Genomic DNA, 14,862 nt, shown 5'->3' on the forward strand with positions numbered 1-14,862 from the left:
TCAGTGCTTATTAGTTTATTTATTTGGCATTTTTAAAGACTTATCTGAGCTGCATTCTTCAAAATATTTGCATAAAACTTCAAAGTTTGATAAAAGAAAAAAGATCTAATGTGTAACTTCAGGAAGGGGCAAAATAAAAAAATAAAGTCACAATAAAATTCTGTTAGCTGCAAAAAGAAAAAAAGCCTGTTAGATTAGAACTCACCACAGACTTTAAAAACACATTTTACACAAACTGAAGATTATCCAACAGTGAAGAGCTGATGAAATAAAAGAGTTAGTGATCTTCAAGGTCCTCCAGGAGGCAGCAGAGTCTTTTAAAGTCTCTTGTTCCTGCAGATGATTCGGTGTGATGTGAAGTCGAGATATCGGGACTAAAAAAACAAAAACAAAACAACCCTTTGTATAGGAGCGGGTTTCCATACTCTCACGGGTCGACTGGACCATCCTGTATGGATCCAAACTAAGCAACGTTACAATGATTATTAAACCGAAACAAACTCTAAAAGCAGAGGTTGTGAAAGTGAGGACACATAAGTTAAAGATGGAGGAGGAGGTTGTGCTGGTGGTGGTGGTTTTTTTTAGACGTAGTCCCTGGACCTCTTGATGGCACAGCAGAGCATCATGCTGAAGATCATCCCAAAGATCTGAGGAGAGGAAGAGAGAGACGGGGTTAAACAACTTTAGGCTCATCAGACCAGAAAGAAATTACAAAACAGTGTTTTTATACAAAAACAGCCCTGACAAACTGGTCGTGCTTCAGTAGGTCGAGTCACACTGCGAGCTATGACCACAATAAACACACTTTTATATCTGTCCATGCTCACACTTGCTATTTTAAAAAGTACACAAGTCTAGAACGCTGGACACAGTCGCCATGGAGCTGAAGAGGTCGCAGTAGTAGTAGTACAACGTGTACACAGAATACTACGTGTACTGAAGTATCTAAACTGAGACACAGAACTGTTTGACTGCTGAGAAAAAACAAAAACTACTAATGAAGCTACAACAGTAATACTGATGATGGCATTATTGTTATGAGCAGGCTTCATTTAAAAGAGGTCAAACTACTCCGTATTTAACAACAAACTAATTTCTGTTTATTTAAATCCGTCTTTACACTTTCTAACTGTTTGTGTGTCCAGACCCGCGACAGAATCATCTCATTTAAAAGGTGGATTGATGGAGTTCCTTAAGTGGGTTTAAAAAGGTTCTGTACGCGTCTCACCATGATGACACCGATACCGATGCCGACCCCGCCGATGATGTGCAGTTTGTTGTTGAACATCTCGTCGATGGCGGTCGGACAGCTCTGATAGAAAGAGGCAAAGAGGAAAGACATGAAGTTACAGCACCAGCTCATTACGGACACGGGAATGTATTATAATGTAGTATAATTATAATACGACCTTTATTTTGAAATTTAAGTATTTTTCTACTTATGCAAGAACCTGTAATCTAGACCCTGCATAAGTGAGTCAGAAACCCTGTCTGTATGTTGCGTTACCGTGGTGATAAGTGCCTCCAGTCCCTCCTTCTTGGGGCAAATATCTCGGGCGGCGTCGATCACCGTCCCCGTCGGGCCGCAACAGTTCAACTGGAGAGAAACAAGAACGACGAAACTTCAGTTCCTCCAAGACGTCAGTCAAAAATCATTAAATCTTTGATTGTTAATTAATTGTTTGTAGGATTGTCGGTGTGCTCACTCCAAAGTGGATGAGGCGCAGCGTCTCCTTCAGCGCTTCCTGTCTGGTGTCTTTGTAGTTGGTGTAGGTCTGTTTGTAGAACTCCGTGACGTCCTCCACCACCTGAAGACACAAAGACGACACAAACTCAAATTACTGACTGATGACGGCGACAACAACAACAAGTCCAAAGTGTGTGTGTTGTTGTGTACCCGGTCTTTGTTGGAGAGTCCCCAGATGCCAGCAGCCACTTCGACGGCGAAGATGAGGAGCAGGAATAAGAAGAACTAAAACAAAGAAACAAGAGTCTCAGAATGTTTCTGAACTACAGGTGATCTACACATAGGTGAAGGAGCTCCAGTATCTCAAGGTCTTGAGCTCAAGATGGACCAGCGGATTGGTAGCGTCAACGTTGTGTCATCCTGCTCTGGATGGACTGGAAGCTCTCAATCTTCCAGTCCGTCTACGTTCCAATCCTCACATCTGGTCTTCGCTTTGGGTAGTGACCGATAATCGCTAATCCGATCAGGATCCTTCCTGGACGTCTTCCTTTTGAAGATGTTCTGGGCACGTCAAACTGGGGCAGACCCAGAACCTGCTGGAGGGACTACAGAGCCCATCTGGTCTATGAACGCCTGGGGGATTCTTTAGGAGGAGCTGGGATCTGTTGCTGTACCTTCGAGTTGTTGATTCAACTTGATAGTTATTTTAAGAAATTGAAGTGTTGCTGAGGGTGTATTGTTTCAGTCACAGGTGAAAGTTTGAGTTTGAAGGTTTGGCAATCACCAAACACCGTGGACACACACACAGAGAGAGACTGTACAGCTCTGGAAAGTTTGGTTTGTTGTTAGGATGGCGCTCATGTTACAGTCTACAGGAATGTGTCCGTCAGTAAAGGTCAGCTCTCTTTAAACCTACAAAAGGCATTGAGGGTAACCACAGGTCCAAAACACCTTCCAACACACTGCGTGGACCTCGTCACGTAAGCTGAGTGCTGGAATCAACTCAGGTTGGCAGGTGGCCCGGCTCAGACACGTTGTTTGCACAAGAACAGGGACATTTAGAGACATTTGCATGTCACTTCAAACTGTAACAATAGCTGCAGTTCTTCAAACGTCCACTTGAGGCTGGCTCCAGAAGTGAGTCAGTCTCCATAAGTCCCCATGTTCAAATGTCCAACTTCTGTGCTGTTACAGATGGCTTTTTTTGAGCAACCAGTCAATCTTTGCCCACTTTTTTAGATTTTAGATTATTCGGGAGGCAGGACTACTTCTAACTCACCAATCCCAGCATGCACGGCGACTCTTTAATGGCTCCGCAGCATCCCAGGAAGCCCACGACCATCATCAGAGCGCCCGCCGCAATCAGGATGTACACACCTGCAGAGGAAAAAACACAGCATTACAGCAAGTTTCCCACAATATTATAACCAACGATTCACGCCTACGCTCGTGATTTGCATCACATTTGAATGATGGATGCTGGTTTATTTCAGAGAGTTGATGTCATCAAGTGACTCTAGATGTTCTTGTTATGAATCATACTGGGAAAGCTGCTGTGTGGGATCGATAAACAACCCGACGTCTTTAATTCTCTTTGATGTGGCTTCATAAAACACAAATGTAGGACAACAATAACCGCAGCACTGATGTCACGGGGACGGTAACCACACAAATATTCCTCCTCCAGTGCGTCTTTTTGCTCCCCGAGCTGTTATTAAGATGTTTGTCATTTCAAAACAATCCTCTAGTCGCCCCGGCTGCCCACTTCACTTTATCAGTTTGATGGAAGCGAAACACAAAAAAAGACGAGGAGGGGAGTGCGGGGCCGGTCCGTCTTTCTGCCGAGTTCCTCAGAGAAAACAAAGACGTCCCTGTCAGCCGGCGAAGAATGAAAGCTATGTGTGGAGGGGCTCTGCCTCGCCGTGGACTAACCTCGGCCTCAGCTGCCCTCTATACGCCCTGCAGACTGTTACTGTCGCAGCACGATAATCAAACAACAGGTCACATCTGACAAATACATGAAGCCACACACACTAAGCTCCTAGACCTTTAAATGACATAAAACATTAAGAATCCTTCAGGGGAACTTCTTATGTGTGTTATGACCTTTTAACTAGAATCACCTTGCACACAGGGAAACTGTTAATCATCGTCAGATTTAAAAACAGTCAAGTTCAACTGCAGCTGCTTGAAACAGCCAGAGAACTTCAAAATAAAACAATTTTAGGGATGGAACTAAGACTTATGTCCATTAGATTAATCTATTGCTTATTTCTTTCTAAACTAAACTTCTTGTTTAGTTAATAAAATGTCAGGAAATGTCTTCAGTTGTCCGACCAACGTTACAAAACCCCAAAAATATATAAAAATATTGAAAATAAAAAAGACAAAAAAGCAAATTACTCAGTATTTCACAGTTCTTACAGAATTTGGTCAGGACCTCAAAAAGCACGTGTGGTTTGATGAGTCCAAGTTGTACAGATAATACTTTAATTGGCTCGATTCCTCGTTTAATGTGTTGTGATTATTGATATGTACGATAGTGGCAGAGGCCTTACCGGTGAAGAAGACTGTGGGCGCGTCCTCTCCCTCAAACAGTCCTGCTGTCCTGGTGTCAAAACGCAGCCAGAGGCCGACAGCCAGCACGGCGGTACCCGCCAGCTGAAGAGAAGAAAATAAGACATGTATGAAAAACTAGTCCTGGTCTCAAGACTAGTTTTTGAAGGTCTTGTCTCAGTCTCAAAGACTGGCTAAGACCACACCAAACTGTAGATGTGCATCATCTGATTTATGTCAACACCACTGCTGTGATTGGATGTAAATTAAACCAATAAACTGTCTCTAAATTCAGAAATCGTGTCATTAGTTGGCAAACAAAATAAGAGCCGAGGACGATGGGAATGTCGGTGGTTTCACAGGTATCCGACACGTTAATATTTATCCTGCAGGGCAAATACATGCACCGGATTCCTGAGCGTCCAGTAAACGTCACTCAAAACCCACCACAAAGAAAAAAAACTGTTTGCAATCAAAATTCTCAACATGTTTGGCATTTGTGCTTGAAAAATGACTTATTTTTGTCACTACATAATCACACATCCGTCCATGAATTCTGAAATTCTCCCTTCTTTAACCGTCAGTCACATTAAAGACTTGATCAAAACTGCTGATGGTGCTAGAGATCTTCTAGTTGTTGAGATATTTCAGTCTGTGTGTGATGGACCGACTGACGTGCAGGTACAAAAATACTGACATGGATTCCACTGGAGTGGAGCCAACAGTTGCCAAACATTTTTCTGAATGCCCGACCAACCCAGAAGAACCTGATCAACAAGCAGCTCTTCAGGTCGGACTCTTTCACGCAGTTAACTCAATCTTTACACAGGACATTTAAAGACAGACAAAAGGATGGTCAGTCATTGTGTGTGTGTGTGCTCGTCTCCGTGGCGTTCACCATAATAACATACTAGAATGAATCACTCAGTGTCTCCTCAGCAACCACGAATTCACATCAACTCTTTGTTGCCACCCAAATGACTTCCATAAATGTCCCATGACGCAACGTTGACGTCTTTTTGTGCAACAGGAGTTAAGACTGACACACGGAGCGTCCGCACTATCTGGAAGTGTTATCTCTCAACATTTTCTCAGGATAATTTCCTACAATCTGCTGTTAATCAGTGAGCACACACACAAACAAAAACGTCCACCCTCGTCGGCCTAGAAAAACAAGAATTCAACTCACGATGCCTACAAAAACAAAAAGCACATTCAAACTATGATTATATTGTCACAGGTCACTCCTTAGTGGGCCCCGAAACGAATCAGTGAGCACACACAAGGTCCAAACATGTAACTTCAATAAAGGATGAGCACGTTAAAGGTCTAGTGTTTAACACTGAGGAGGATCTATTGGTGTTTAATCAGCGGAAAATAATAAGGAGAAGTCTACGATGTTGCACCGGCATGTTTCTACAGCAGCCCTGAATGAACAAACCAGAAACTGACTCTAGATAGTGACTTCAACAAAATTTGCCACCATTGCTTCAAAGGGAGGATGAGGCGTGCAGTATTCAGTCGGTTGCAATCTGCAGCCCCACCACTAGATGCCACAAAAATTGTACAGATTGGTTCTTTAAAAAGGCAGTGGAGAATTTATTTGTACCTCTCTGTTTGATCACTACCCTCAAATAAAGCCTTATATTCATTGCTTTATTCCAAGTACTGACAGGTCCTGCATCTATGTATCCAGATACCAAGTTTAGGTATCCAATGAGACCCTGATTTTGTCAACAAACATCCAGTCACAAGCTTGGATTCATTCAGCTGCTATGTTGTCATGACGTGCCACCAAATGCAACAACTGAGTGTTTTAAATCCAGTAACACTCCGAGCTGCATTTCTAACTTCCTCACAACTTCTTCTCCAAATCAACGGCAGTCAAGTTTCATTGGTATTGTAGTACACACCTTTACATTACCCAGGAGAGTCACTGATTTGAAGAACCACTGATCAAAGACAATTTAATACACAATGTGGAAAAAAACTATTCCTATACTTGACTAGCGTGTGATGTAAGATGTAAGTAAATTCATCTGATCTGTCAGCACTTACGACATGAACTATGACTGAACTCAGGTCTGATTTGTCAGCGTTCATGTGAGAGTGAGCAGGCTAACACGGTCACTCCCAATCATCCATCAAAACCTTCCAAATGTAGCCTCGAGCGTAAAGTGTGACTGAAGTTTGAGTCACTGCGAGCTTTACGATCAATGTCAACGTATTTACTGTACACTCGTTTCACAATATGCCAACGTTGAGTACGTTCAAGAGGGTTTGACATGTCTGATACATTTATTCAATGTAGTCTGTAGAGTGGAAAGTCAACAGAACTGCTACGTTTTAGTATCACACTAAACTTTCCACTTCTGTACCAACACTATAAACTTTACTGAGTCAACTGTGTCAGTGCAGTGATGGAAAAACACTACAATACATTGATAGATTGTTAAAAAAGGTCCAGTGTGGAAGATTTAGTGGCATCTAGCAGCGAAAATGCAGATTGCAACCAACTGAAGAACCCTCGCCTTACCTCCTAAACATGGAAAATGAGATCCTGTGAGAACTAGTTTAAAAAAGGATAGTTTGGGTAGTTATTAGTGTGTTTTCACTGCTTTACCTTTAGCTCGCTGTAACACAGTCGTTTCTGATGGAAAACTGAATTATTTATATTAATGTATGCTCTTAACAAAGCCACAAAAAACAACAATATGTAACCTTGCAGAAAACAGGAGCTGCTGGTCTAGAACTGCCTCGAGCTGTTAGTTAGTGTTATTAAGTCTTTGTCGACCTGTGGCTCTCTCCCCACATTCCTGTCACACTTCAGCCAAAATGCAAATATTGAACAAAAGTATCCCCTGGCTCTTTCTCAACTGTTCCACCAAAATAACCATTCGGTAGGGACTTGCTCGCACTTTTACTGCGACTAACGTGTTTATTTTACAGTTTAAATGTGGACTTAAAAGATCAGTTTCATCTTTCAGTGTAGTTTAGCACAAAAATCGTGGCTTTGTTTGGCAGTTAATATCATTATTCATCATGTATTCTCCAAATTAAAGATTGAAAAACAAGTTGCAAAACAGGAAACTGAGTGTCCTGGTTGAAGAATGGATATTTATGATGTACAGTAAGTGCGCTCGGGGGAGTTGTAGTGTTTGTGTGTCGGCAGCAATGAGCTGTCTTAAGTATCCTGGAAGAAGCAGTCCTTTCCCTCGAGGCTCGCATTAAGCTCTCATTAACCACAAATGCACTCGGCAGTGTCTTTAGCAATGGGAGGGGAAACCACAACAAACAATGATTTCTGAGAGACTGAAAGCAGCTTTTAAAAAAAACTTCAACACGTCCAAGACAGATAAAGCCAAACTTGTTTGACTTTCTGTTGAAGGGAAATCTCCCCTCATAAAAGGATACAAAGTGGAAAATGTCACCTTAATTTCTATAAACAAGAACACTGACAGCGATCAGTCTGTGTGAACGCACCGATATAATCTGATGTTTGTTTTTTTTGTACTGTTGTCATCTCATTTGTCCGGCCATATTTGTCATTACGCCTAAAACTGCAGACGCAGGTTGTCAAAACAGTCATTAAACACCCTAAACAGGTAATCAGTGTAATAACACAGCGTGGAAACACACTCGGCTAAATGATTTTCAGTCATATTCAGGGTTGTAAGCTCAGGCGCTGACTGAAGAGACGTTCAAACAGAGGTCGACAACAGCCGAAAGGAATGTGAAAATTGTGGCTCCAGTTATTCCTGTGTGATCAGATATTTAGGCCGTAGAGGTTGAGGTGTGTCTTTGAAACATGCAGCAAGTCTGTCATGTCTGCTCTGCCCTTTGAGGAGCTCTCACATAATCCGAGCATCAATGAAGACGAGAGCGAACCCTCCATCAGTGGTGGAAATTTATGGATATAAAAAAGGAATGTCTAACTTATGATGTGATTGTCGACCTGAGAGCACTCAGAGAGGACGTCGACTCTTGATGTTGCTGAAGTAAATCTGTATGACATAGGACAGACTGTCTAAAGCTCAGTTGGTGTAACGTTACTTTAAGTTTTTGTTCTAAAAAGTATGCTCTCTGGTCGATTACACAGGTTCTCTCATCATTAAATCATTTAAATGACGTAAATGTCAGTTTACTTCCAGGCAAAAAGACAAACTACAATTATTCGACTATTCTTCAACTAATCTGATGATTTTTCTTGATTAATTGTTTAATTTCTAAAGATATCAGACAACTTCTTATAGCCCCAAAGGACTTCTTCAGAGTTGGTGACATTAACAGAGAAAAACAGCACAACATGTCACATTTTGAACCAGATAATTTGGCATTAACTACTTCGAATATTAAAATGTTTGAGTTCTAAAAGCTGCCAGATCTTATAAATCTTGAGAAATACCTTGTGCATTATATTTTTTATTTATTTCAATTGTAACTGAGACTACCAAATCAAAATCTGATCTTCTGATCAATACACAGCTTCACTATAAACATCTTTTGGTTGTTGCGACTCCAGCAGCAGCAACACGTGTTTTTCCTTCATGCCAGGCATTGTTTCAGTCAGAGGGCATCGGCCATGTGACGAGCAGACAACAGGTGAGTTCATTTATCCAATCAGACACATTTTGAGGAACTGAATGACTGACTCTGTTGAGCGGGGGCTATTTTGTAACACACAGAGACTGACCTCAAACTAAAGGCTGAAGTTGCCTCAAGATTTAAGCAGCAATCCAGCCCCAAACAACAAACTCCACAAACCAAACCTGAAGCATTTCAACCAACCAAATCCCACAAACACCAGCTCCGTCTCACCCAGAGTCTCATGTATCAACCACAAGTGACACTGTGTAAGTGACGCTACATACCCAGAAGAGAAAGTTGAACACAAACATCAGGTATTTGACGCACTGCACTCCCCCCATGGCTCCAAGATTTTGATGTTTTTTGTTTTTTTTTTTAAGAAGAAAAAGTCCAAAAAACTGGAGTTCAAAAAGTCTGTGCCGTGTCAGCGCGGGAAGAAGATGTGGACAGTGTAAAAAGAAGAGAAGAGTGAACCACACCCATGCATGGCTCACCTGGGCGTACTTAGGAAGTCATGGGGGAGGGGACGAGGTCGGGGGGGAGAGGAAGGAGGCGGAGGGTGAGTGGGAGTGGGAGTGAGAGGAGGGGGGAGTAACAATCTGCTCCAGTGATGTCTAAATCAGAGCAGCTGAATGTAATTAACAAGCAAGTTAAACGAGATCAACCCCAACACTGTGATATGAGATACAGGCCTGAGGTTTACAATGTGATGAAATGAGGAAAATGAATGAATACTGGATACATTTACTCTATTACACTCTGAACACAGATTCCTTTAATGCACCAGCTACTTATTCTTGGTTTCTATTACGACTGTGACCTTTTATTAATTGACCCGTACTGCTTCTACAAACAGTTTTACGTGGAGATATTTTGAAGTTTAAATGATCTTTAGTTGAAATAAAACATTGTTTTGGAGGACGTTTCTTGAGTCCTATTGTAATGACTACATGATCTAAACTTATTTAGATATCGACCTGGCAAACACTTTTGATTCTTGCCGAGAAATAATCGGCGTAACCGAGCCCTAAAACCATGCAGCATGTATGTGGTTAAAACTATTATTGTGTTTAAACTTGACTTTAAACTCCCCGCTCCATTTGATGGATTAAGTTCAAATTAAAAATCACTTTCCGATGATTCATATATATTATATTTACTTATATTTTTAAGACACTTTTGCTGAGAGGCAGGTGTGACGTATGTTTGTTAAATGAATTCTGGTATGTGTCATCAGAATGCAGAAGTATCTCTCTAAAGTTTAGAGAGAGGTTGGGTGTAACACAACGCCTTCAGTTTACTGAACCTGGTTGTGCAAGCGAAGCCAGTGCGGACGTGCCAAAAAACTGCAGTTCCTCTTTTCGTCCAGTTGAGGCTGGCTCCAGAAGTGAGTCAGTCTCCATAAGTCCCCATGTTTCACAGCAGAAATAAACATGTTTACAGCCTGGTGCAAAAAACAGTTTTGGTCTCTGTAGCTAATTTCCCCGTTCATGACAACTGTACTGAGGGTGAATTTATATAGAACTCACCTGTTCACATTATATTAAGGCTTAAAGTTATGATAGATTAGGAGCGTGGACGCTTTGATTGACAGGTGGGTGCTGTTACAGATCATTTTTTTGAGCAACCAGGCGTCATTCAGCTCACCTCAGGTCTACTGATGATCTATTTCTTTGCTGAGTGTAGCTGCAGATTGCAACCCCCTAATCTCACCCTTCCCTTCCTCACATGATGGATAAACTATAGTGGCTATGAAAAATGTAAATATAGAGCCAGTGTTTATTTTATCTGAGGACCGGTCGAGTTTGTAGATCTAAAATGATTCTACACTAATAAGACATGTATTGTTATCAAGTGAAGGGCAACAACTACTGGTTTATTTTCATTATTGATTCATCTATTGGTCACTTAAGGTCTGAAAATGCTAAAAAATGTTCTCCAGAGCCCAAAGTAACATCCTTAAGTAACTAGTTCTGTCTGACCATCACTTAAAAACAACACATCCTCACATTTTTAAGGCTGAAACACAGTGAATAATTCAATTTTTGGGTGATAAATGACATTAACAATTATTAAGTTATCTAAATCGATGACTAGGCGTCTGGGAAGTCTGCGAGAAAAACATACTGAGAGACTGACGTACTGACACGTGGGGACAGAGAAGATAGAGAAGGTTAAACAATGAACAACAGGTTAGAAAATCAAATATTCTGCCTCGTTCTGAATCAAACGTGAAGCACTAAGTCAGGTGGATGAAGAGAAACAAAGTGTTCACAGGTGTGTTCACACACAAACCTCCACGGGATTGAGGTTCACTGATGTTTGCTGAGGTAACTCGAGCTGCTCTCCTCTCCCAGTAGACCCAGTGAAACCAACAACACCAGCTTTGTTTCCAGCCTGCTGAAGCCTCCCCCGTCTCCCGCTCTCTTTCTTTGCTTCCTCCCTTCTTTCTTTCTCTTTTTTGCCATGAACTGTTTTGTTTAAAGATTGGAGATTAATGTGTGTGTGTGTGTTCAGACCAGACTGGATCTTTGTGACAAAAACTAGAAGATAAAGAGAAAAGTGAGAGGAGGGAAGAAGACACAAAAGGAGTGAAGCAAGAGGAGCTCGAGACAAAAGAAAAGGACAGAAACGAGCTAAGTAACAACAGAGAAAGGACGGCAGAGTGAAGAAGCATGGGTGAAATCAATGTTCTTCAACTTATCGCTCCTTTCATGACAGACCGGCCTCAATCACGCCCTCTGTTGGAACTTCTCCGCCTCAGCTCTCTGTGATTTACAGAGTTTCCTGATGGACAGTGAAGTAAACTGCTGCCGACTGTAGCTGCTGTTAGCTCATGTTAGCTCAGAGCACCATGGGGTGGGGTGTTAGTATTTGGATCACCGGAGAAGAAGAAGAGGAGGAATTCAGGGGAATGCTGGCCGGATGAGGACATAATTACGACCTAACGAGGACATGATTATGTCATTATGGACATAATGACTGAAGCATATGGACCAATGCACGTTCAGAAACACTCGTCGAATGGTTGGTCTGAAGTAAGATCTCACTTCCGACTGTGCAGACTCTTCCACTCCGCCTCGACATATGATAAACAAAGGCAGGGGATCCTTAGCGAGATAGTCTGTAAACATCATATGTCATCCAAAAGCTGGAAACCGATGATTTGTTTGCACCTCAACAGGTTTTTCTAGTGATAAATATTTGAAGTATACGATGGTTACTCCTATAGGCTCCAGTCCCACCATGACCCTGATGAGGATAAGCGGTTACAGATAATGGATGTATGGATGGTTTATGATGGTCATTCACATGCTGTTGTTGCAGCAGTTTTGTTGAGCATTTTTCAAAATTCTGCCACATTAAGACACAAAGAACTCGAGTAACACTATTAAAAAAAATCATGCCGTTACATTTGGAGATTTTGGCCATCGGATGGCGAGTACTCCTCTTCTGGAAACTTCTCAGAAATCCCCTTATACTCTATAATCCCTGGGAAATCTTCTATCTCCTGAATGACCTTGGTCTCTAGTTTGTGTTTGTGACGATTGACGAGGCTGAGATTATCCCAGAGGTCACGATGGTCTCATGACAATGTTCCTTGGGAACTAACATCCTCGCAAATAAATATTGTTGAACATTGTCAGTTAAATCCACAAGAGTATCAGATTTCCAGCACTGTTTAGTGACCCCAGTATGAAGAAATATTCAAATACACCAAGTGAAAATACAAAAAACTACAAGGAGGATCTGTAAAAACGAGACGTCATCCAAGGTTTTTCCAAGGACAAACTTTTGACTAACTCTGTTGAGTTATTTAGCACCTTTGCTGACATGGATTGTATCAGTGTGTATGTATGTGATTTAAAACAGCATGTGTAGGACAGCATGGAGTGGAAGAGGTTAGGATAACGGTATGGCACCTTTGGATGGCCAGTCAGATTTCAGGGGCAGCGCCTCCTCTTGACTCTCGTTGGCGTCTTTGGTTACTTTGATTCGGTGGGACACTCTAAACTCCCTAAAACACCTCAGTGTGTTCGTGTGTGACAGATCTGACTCACGATTGGAAAATGTTTCATGTATGTAGACCAGTAGGCCTAACTGTCACATATCAATGACAAACAACAAAGTCAAACCTCAGTCCACTACGCATATAAATCCAAGTCCAAGTTTATACGTTCAACTGATTTTAGCACCTATATGTGGTTGAAAGAAAGGCAGACATGGCTCTTTGTATGCCGATATCGTGAGCTAAAATAAGATTTAAGGTGAGGTACAACATGCAAAAGCATATTTTGTTCATGAACTGGTCAATTTCTCAGACTACTGGAAAGAAAACACCCAAAAATCTACATTAAAGTGTTTAGTATTTTAAAAGTTTAAAACATTAAAGTGTAAGTATTTTACTAAACTTTGTCTATTTGCGTTTGTAGATTAGACCAATAAATTTGCATTACATCATGCTTCATTTGCATATTTAAACCTAACATTTAATCATCAAACAACAACAAATATCCACTTCAGTAGCACTTACAAACACCAAAACTTCCAGTTTGATTTCAATTATATTCTGAAGATTAGGTTTGTTCATGTATCATTCAGAGCTTCATTTATAGAACATTTTATTACTTTAAAATTTTGATTTTTTATGGTTGTTTGCAGTATTTTCTAATTTATGAAGTTATTAAAAGAGATATCCAACATTCCCTCTCTAAAAACCTTTGACTTTAATATGTCAACAAACTGAAACAAGCATTTTGAACCTGGCTTCATCCAGTGTTCTGGAAATGAGTGCAAATTATCACATTTTTAATGAGACAATACCTCATTTGCGTATTAAAAATAAATAAAAATGAGAAAACTTGTAAAAGAAAAAATAATAGTTGAAATCTAAGTAAGTTTCATGCTGCTATTAGAAACAATGTTTTACCATGTTCACCTGCAGCAAGTACAAATTATACTGCGCATGTGCAGTCTTAAAACCTCAACCCAAAGTCCAAACATCATATAAATAATTATAATATTTCAAATCTCAGACTTTTGTATTAATATACACATAATAAAAAAATAAAAATACATTTAAAAAAATAAAAATAAAACTATCTAGCTAGATTTTTATACAAAAAATGATACAATAACATTATTTATCAATTATTTTTTGAATTTTCCAACTTACCCAAAAGACGAAATTAAAGATGAAGAGGGCGTACTTGACGCACAGCTCCCAGCTGCTTAGAGCCGTCATCCCTGCGGTGTTGCTGGGCTGATTAAACTGCTCGGATATCTGGATCTGTGCCGCCCGGCTGGTCCGTTTTTTAGGTGTTCGGGTCTGTGGCGGTCCACTCGGCTGCGTTCGGCCACTTCCGTCAGCTGTCGGGTTTGGTTCGGAGAGCGCGCGCGCTCAACAGATGCTGCTCTGTGTGTCCGCGCGCATGATCTGTGAAGGGAGGAAACAGAGAGGATGGACTGCAGGACACCCACAAAGAGACAGAAAGAGACAGATGAGACAGATGAGACAGATCTCTGTCTTTCTTTACTCTCTTTCTTGCTTCTCTTTGCTTCTTTTGTCCTTCTCACGTCTAAAAACGCGTCCTTTGATTAAGAAAAAGACCTGAAATCATGACAAAAAGCTGCACAGCTACTTTAAACTTCAAAGGTAGTAGATTCATTGAGTTAAAAGTAAAAGAGTAATCCAATATTTGATTAAATGTGTGTGATAATGACCTAAAAGTAAACATTAATCAACAAATTCTGCAATTAAACAGACACTAAAGACAATAACGACCCAGCAATAATATGTAAACACTGTAATATTTATCATATTTAAATTCTCAGTCTTTTGTATTAATATACACATAATAACAAACTAAAAATACATTTAAAAAAATAATAAAATAAAACTAACTAGCTAGATTTTTATATAAAAAAATGATACAATAACGTTATTTATCAATTATTTTTGAATTTTACAACTTAACCAAAAGACGAAATTAAAGATGAAGAGGGCAATTAACAGACACTAAAGACAATAA

The 14,862-nt window shown here is 40.6% G+C and overlaps 1 protein-coding gene across 1 annotated transcript; it reads right to left on the reverse strand.

Annotated features, from left to right (window-relative positions):
• On the reverse strand, positions 1–14,237 carry cd9b (CD9 molecule b). The gene is made up of 8 exons (XM_027272209.1): positions 14,007–14,237; positions 4,246–4,348; positions 2,967–3,064; positions 1,898–1,972; positions 1,707–1,808; positions 1,508–1,597; positions 1,229–1,312; positions 1–647 (listed from the first exon to the last, which is right to left on the reverse strand). The coding sequence occupies exons 1-8, from the start codon at positions 14,073–14,075 to the stop codon at positions 582–584; spliced, it is 687 nt and encodes a 228-aa protein (XP_027128010.1). The 5' UTR covers positions 14,076–14,237; the 3' UTR covers positions 1–581.
• Between the last annotated feature and the right edge of the window lie 625 nt (positions 14,238–14,862).

The sequence above is a fragment of the Larimichthys crocea genome, chromosome XX (assembly GCF_000972845.2).
Source record: "Larimichthys crocea isolate SSNF chromosome XX, L_crocea_2.0, whole genome shotgun sequence".
Lineage (NCBI taxonomy): Eukaryota > Metazoa > Chordata > Actinopteri > Sciaenidae > Larimichthys > Larimichthys crocea.

What these genes read in the sequence shown, in the direction of transcription:
- cd9b (XM_027272209.1), bottom strand. Translation starts at nt 14,075, where the DNA reads ATGACGGCTCTAAGCAGCTGGGAGCTGTGCGTCAAGTACGCCCTCTTC. An exon ending in TGCGCCTCATCCACTTTGGA is followed by an intron (nt 1,598 to 1,706) that starts GTGAGCACACCG and finishes GTTTCTCTCCAG; the next exon opens with TTGAACTGTTGCGGCCCGAC. An exon ending in TCGGTATCGGTGTCATCATG is followed by an intron (nt 648 to 1,228) that starts GTGAGACGCGTA and finishes TCCTCTCCTCAG; the next exon opens with ATCTTTGGGATGATCTTCAG.